The sequence below is a fragment of the Pocillopora verrucosa genome, chromosome 5 (genome assembly GCF_036669915.1).
Source record: "Pocillopora verrucosa isolate sample1 chromosome 5, ASM3666991v2, whole genome shotgun sequence".
Lineage (NCBI taxonomy): Eukaryota > Metazoa > Cnidaria > Anthozoa > Scleractinia > Pocilloporidae > Pocillopora > Pocillopora verrucosa.
In genome coordinates this window covers 21,070,628-21,077,290 of record NC_089316.1, presented here as the reverse complement: position 1 = coordinate 21,077,290, position 6,663 = coordinate 21,070,628, and the positions used below count along the sequence as shown (strand labels likewise).

Sequence of the window (6,663 nt, the reverse complement as noted above, 5' to 3'; positions counted from 1 at the left end):
ACAAGCAGTTTGAGTTAGGCTAAAAGCCAAGTATATAGGAAAGAAAAAAAAGAGAAAAATAATAAATAAATATTGCGTTTGCTTGGGCGTTTTAAGCGAAAGTTTTTTGGTTTTTTATTTTTGGTTTGTTTGTTTGTGTTTCTTTTATTTTTTGTTTTTGCTTTTGTTGTTGTTGTTGTATTTTTTCCTTTAAATATTATGAAAATAAGAAAAGTAAAAATTGGCGCACGATACCAAATAACGTTGTGAATTAATGAGGTCCGTGATTAGGGGAAAGACTTGGGAAGGATGGTGTGGGTTTGGAAGAGGAGCAAAGAACCAGCGGCAAGAAGGAATACATAGTTGACAGACAGCTGTGAGCATTGACCACACGAGTGTTTTGGCGAGGGCCGATTTCTTTCACACGTGCGAATATATTCATTTACAACTAGCCACTCTAATATCTTGAAGACCTCTGATCTTTCTCGGAAAAAATTAGCGGAAGTGGAAAGTGAGGTGGAAGTGAAATATTGGATTGGTGGGACTACCGGCGAAACCGGATTTCATTCAATTTTGTTGGTCTATTTTTACCCACGCGGGGATCCCGGTCGTATTCCCGCTGACTCCCTGGTACAAATCCCCTCACCAGCATCCCGAGAGAGATCCCGACAGGTGTCCCGTGGGAATCTAGGCGGGAATTTGAGAAAATACCGGCGTACACTCCAGAGGGTAATGACATCAAGGAACTCGTCTTTTTTGTCTTATAACTAACCATTTCATTCTTTTATAAATTTACGAAGACGGTACAATCGAGCAACCGCTTTTAACTGAGTGTTATCACCATTTAATATAGGTTAACAACAAAAGACAAGAAAACAACATTTTAAAGCATAATTTATGATATCAATGTTTAGCTTTTTTTAAAAAAATCGCTCTAAAATGTTTCGAATAACCTTAACTAAAGGATGATGCAGGGTAAAAACAGAACAATAAATTAGAATTCTAACAAGTAGACCTCTTGCTAATTACCCAACAAATGGTTTGCGTGATTTTCTTGCGTAATATTTGTCAGATACAAATAGTCCTAAGAAGAAAGATAATCTGCAATCCGTTAAGGACATTTGAACTCCAAATACTAACATCGATTTTAGGAGACAAATATGGAATAAATTTTACTTCAGAGACAACTCGTCGTTTTATTCGAGTGATTCCGCTCTAAGTAACCGTTCCGTACAACCCGAACAGGCCGATGGGAGTCAGTCAAGGATGACCACAACCGCTTAATCGGAGACCACCGCTGACCACCGTTGTATACTAAAAAACTGCTATAAGTGTAAATGTTTCTTTTCAAGCTAGAGTTGGAAAGTCGATTCCCGGGTTGATACACGCGCAGGCGATAAACACCAAACCAACAGCCCAAAAAATAAGCACTATTCACCAGTGTGGTATATACTCAAAACCGCTGTAAGATGGGTAGATGGAGTAGGGCTATGGAGCACGAGGAGAAAGTCTAAGCAGACGAAAGAAGCCTATTAATTCCAGCAATTCTTCAGGAAAATTCTTATCTTTACCTTCTAAAATCGTACCTTTCAGACTCTTGAGAACCCCACCTGTGATGCTACCCTTGAAAACACGTAGCTATTCACACTCCCATCCCGGGAGGATAAACAGAACTTCAAACCACACCTCCCCCCTTCTCATGGCTCTTTCGTAAATGATTGTAATATATGCCATGGTCAGCAGTGAACTCCTGCTAGAACATCTACGTTGTCGCAGTTTTTTAGATCTGGGGTGAAGTCAGAATATCAGGGCTTATTGACTTTTCGGATCCAGTACAAAGTCTTTAAAGAAGGAAGGACATTTATCCTTGCTCGCCTTCACCTCGGTGAATATCTCGCGTTAGCTTCATTAAGCATCTCAGATGGAACATAACAGGAATGCGTGGCCGTCTCTCCCAGGTTGATCCTTATTTCCAGGATTTTTCCACGGCTTGTTTTTCCCGGTTTTCCTTACTCCTTATAAACCAGCACTCTAAATTCGAGTTGCAAATGCCACCTTCTAAAACGTTTTTATTTCTAATCAAGGGTCTCCATGAGGTTAACCGTTAGCCGTATATGGGTCAAAAAACTAGCTGTCAGGTGTAAAAATTGAACAATTTTAACCGTTATTTGTGGAAAAATTAACTTTGTAGAAATCTTCCCGTTCTACAATGTGTTAATTAGTGTTAGTCTGGGTTAGCCGCAGCAGAAAAATGGCCATAATTTTAACCGTTAGCCATAAAAAGTTCTTATCGGTCGGCCCTCAGTTTAAAGAAAATTTCGGTTTTTTTTAACATGCTGTTTTAGTTAAGTTTGCAATTGTGTAAAAAAAAGCATCCATATTTTCTACACTCGACGTACCATACCGACCTAGGGTACCTCCCATGATGAGGACGCTTTCTATAAACAGAATAAAGCACCATCTCCCAAAGTGAAAGGTAATTTCTTTTTTCTTGCCTCTTCAACGATATATGACTAAACATCATATCGCTTTACATACTAAAAAAACGCGTCGCGTGACATCCCAAGGAACGGCTGACAATGAAACTGGCAGAAATAAAATCTGAAAATATCTCACTTAATAACTCCATTCAAGGAAATGGGAAGAGGCTGAACGAATAAGACATGGGTGGCTCACTACTCCAAACGAAAAAATGTGACAAAACATCATATCTGCCACATAACGTGCTCAAGAAGTGCGTCGCGTGACATCTTAAGAAACGGTTGCCAATGATCGATATTAGCAGTTATAGAGTCGAAGTAGTATCGAAGTTTGTCTCTCATTCAGTAAACCTATATAAAGAAATGGGCAAAAGTTATTAAGCGAATACTGCTTCAAACGACAAGAAATGGCTTATGCAGGTTGATGCAGATTTGTTATTGATTTCCTCTTCCATTCTAACAAAATACCAAGCGACTTGTTTCATTGTTTGACATTTAAATGTTAGTTTATTGTACTTAGATAGTAAGTAAACAATCTAATCGGAGAAACTAAATAAATCATGTGGCTTCAACTTTCCAGCTCATTCTGAGCCTCCTTCAATGCTTTGTAAGCCATAACTAAAATTATAAAACAAAACTTCTGGTTTCGCCTTTGCATCGTTCTGCTTGTAAAAAATAACACAATTTATTGCATTTAAAATTAAAGGAGAAATCTCAGAAAATTAACTAACACAAAGACTAAATCCAAAATCCATTACGGCCAAAATCTGTCATTTTAAGTCCAGATAAACCAAATTCTGATTGGCAGAAACTAACTTTAAGTACCAATGACTGTTTACAAATCCTCTAAAAGTTAATCACAATTTCCATCTGACATAAACCAAAAGATAAACGAGCAATCGGACAACTAATTATTCTCTAATTTCCATGGAAATTCTCCACTCGTGCACATGGCTAAAACAGCTTTACATCACTCATGAGACGAAAAGTGATTAAGAAAAATCTGTAAAAAAAATGTAGAAAACGTTTTCAAGACGTTTCAACTTCCACTTAAACGTAACGCCTTAATCCTCTTAGTTGGTAATACTTAGATTAAAAATAACTTTTACATAGCTAGTCATGATAATTTCAAGACATCATATGAAAAAAAAACCAGTAGTTTCAGCAGGATATCAAATATCAAGCTCTTAAGAGCAGTTCAGACAAACAAAAAGTCAACTTTTGAATCAGTTCTCTTGTTGAATTTGACTTTGGCCGTCATTTGGTTCTTCCTGCTTTGAAAAGAAGACTCTTGACAAATATTTCATCGGTAGCTTACTGGTTTATGGTCCAAATATCTGCGTTTGCAGGTATCCTAAAACTCCCTGGGATTCCAATGCTCACTGCCTTAACTGAAAAATAAAAGAATCTAAGTTTAGGGAGGATAGTTGAGTTGCCATGAAATATTTCTTAGTACTCCAAATGATACATTGCACAACAGGATTGTTTTAAAAAATTTGCTTTTTTACTCCTATCAGGTTTCCAGAAAGAATGTTACCATTGTAAACGTGTCCTCTTGATTCTACTGCATCTCAATTTGCCAGAGCAAAAGATTAATTCGTAACCCAACTGAAACATATAAGCAATAACTATGATTTAATGTAACTTTGTATTGAATAGAATGTGTAAACAGAATATTTACTTCCTTCAGCTTCGAAATATCCTTGAAATCCAGGTTGACGTCGTCACCAATGAGTACAAATGGTGCCCAGTGCCAAACCTCCTTGAACTTTTCAATTTCTCTCATACACTTCATGGCCTGATTGAGAGCTTCACTTGCCTTCTTGCCTTTGGCAAGTGCATCGTAGAAGAAACTCATGAACTCCAGGGTTCCCTCGTCGCCAAGCGCCCACAAGGTTACCACAACAGATCTGGCACCGGCACCCAAAAGTGCACGCGCCATGCCGACCACACCCTCGGCCATGACCTTTCCACGAGCAGTGTGAGAGCAGCTAAGTACAACCAGACGTGCTCGCAACCCAGCTTCTATGACATCTTTCATCGTCAGTAGATAGTCTTTCTCTTGCGGATGAGGGTTATCTCTTGTGGTGTTTGGTGCCAGGATAACTTCTCCTGTTTCCTTTTTACCGTGCGCTGCAATATGAACTAACGCCACTGATGATATTCGTTTTAACACTTCATGTTTTGTTGCCATTTCTCCAGTAAGGGGGGAAACATTGAGGATACGTTCGATCATCTTCACTTCTTTCCTTGCTCCTGGAAGTTGCTCCAAGAGTTCTCCCTCAGAGATGATGTGTTTGAAACGTGGGTCGCCGACAAGTAATGCACCAGTCCTCATGTGAAAGTCAGCTGGGCAATCATGAATTAGTTGCAACGTCGTCAGAGAGGGAAGCACACGAATTCTGAAAGAATTACTTAGATATGATGAGTTGGAGTCCTGCAACGCTGCAAAAGGCACAAGGCAAAATTGCCCCTCTGGAACGAATGTTATCTCGTTGCCTTCGATCAGGTCAGCAATAGGAGCGACGATGATGTCATGCAGCTTCTTTAAAGCACTTGATTGGGAGTGCCTCACATCAACTCGGATCACATCATCGGCCATTTTCTTTACTGTCGGCGAATCAGGAGGAAGACTTTCGATTTTAACAGTATCTCTTTCACGGATCTCCTTCAGAACAGTTTTGTTCAGCTGCTGGATGAGACATTCCAATTCATTCTCAAACTTATAATCATTGACGTGTACCTGTCTCATCTGGATGTTAGCTTCACTAAGGCGAATCCAGAAGTAAATGCAAGGTCCATTAATAGCTATGAAAACTGTGTTCAATGGAACCCAACTCAGAGAATCAAATGATGCGCTGTGCGTTGAAGAATCTTTAGGCTGGTATCTTGTGTCCATCAGATCTCTCAGAGCTTGAGCACGTCCTTTCTCTGCGGCAAGAAGAGCCTTTACAACTTGACCTTGTTTGAGATTTATACGCCACAAACCTTTGTATGCACTTTGGTGCTGATTACGATAAGAAATCTTCCACCGATCGTTGAGTTGAAGACTTGCCCTGATATCATCATACAACTCTACACTCGAGTGATAATAGTCAAAGGCCATCACAAGATTTCCTAGGCACTCAAAACTTCTTCCAAGAGAATGGAGTGAGCACGCCTCTCCAGTCTTGTCTCCCAGTTCTTTGGATATTTCGAGGCCACGTTCAAAACACTCGATTGCCGTTTCCAACTCTCTTTGACAGAGATGATACTCGCCGAGATGGCAATAACTGGTTCCCTCTCCGGCCTTGTCTCCCACTTCTTTAGCAATTTCTAGATGACGTTGATAGTACTCCACTGCTGTTTTGAACTGTCCTAGTCTGTCATAAGCGTTGCCGAGACTGCCATAAAAGTTTCCCTCTCCGGCCTTGTCTCCCACTTCTTTAGCAATTTCTAGACCACGTTGATGGTACTCGATTGCTGTTTTGAACTTTCGTAGACTCGTATAAGCAACGCCAAGATTGTAATAACTGATTCCCTCTCCGGCCTTGTCTCCCACTTCTTTAGCAATTTCTAGATGACGTTGATGGTAGGTGATGGCTGTTTTAAACTCCCCAAGACCTTGATAAGCGTTGCCGAGACCGCCATAACTTTTTGCCTCTCCGACCTTGTCTCCCACGTCTTTAGCAATTTCTAGATGACGTTGGTGGTACTCGATGGCTGTTTTGAAGTCTCCTAGACTGTCATAAACGTTGCCGAGATTGCCATTACTTTTTCCCTCTCCGTCCTTGTCTCCCACTTCTTTAGCAATTTTTAGATGACGTTGATGGTACTCGAAAGCTGTTTTGACCTCTCCTAGTCTGCCATAGGCGTTGCCGAGATTGCAATAACTTTTTCCCTCTCCGTCCTTGTCTCCCACTTCTTTAGCAATTTCTAGATGGCTTTGGTGGAACTTGATGGCTGTTTTGAACTCTCCTAGACTGTGATAAGCGTTGCCGAGATTGCAATAACTTCTTCCCTCTCCGGCCTTGTCTCCCACTTCTTTTGCAATTTTTAGATCAAGTTGATGGTACTTGATGGCTGTTTTGAACTCTCCTAGACCTTGATAAGCGTTGCCGAGATTCCCATAACTTTTTCCCTCTACAGCCTTGTTTCCCACTTCTTTAGCAATTTGTAGATGACGTTGATGGTACTTGATGGCTGTTTTCAACTCTCCGAGACT

At 40.3% G+C, this 6,663-nt stretch overlaps 1 protein-coding gene across 1 annotated transcript; it reads right to left on the bottom strand.

Annotated features, from left to right (window-relative positions):
* Window positions 1-2,935: 2,935 nt before the first annotated feature.
* Window positions 2,936-5,885, bottom strand: LOC131800275 (tetratricopeptide repeat protein 28-like). Its single transcript, XM_059117963.2, has 2 exons — window positions 4,141-5,885; window positions 2,936-3,850 (listed from the first exon to the last, which is right to left on the bottom strand). The coding sequence occupies exons 1-2, from the start codon at window positions 5,563-5,565 to the stop codon at window positions 3,839-3,841; spliced, it is 1,437 nt and encodes a 478-aa protein (XP_058973946.2). The 5' UTR covers window positions 5,566-5,885; the 3' UTR covers window positions 2,936-3,838.
* Window positions 5,886-6,663: the final 778 nt, after the last annotated feature.

Bases quoted from the DNA above. Each gene is read 5' to 3' on its own strand.
- LOC131800275 (XM_059117963.2), bottom strand. From the start codon at position 5,565: ATGGCCTTTGACTATTATCACTCGAGTGTAGAGTTGTATGATGATATC.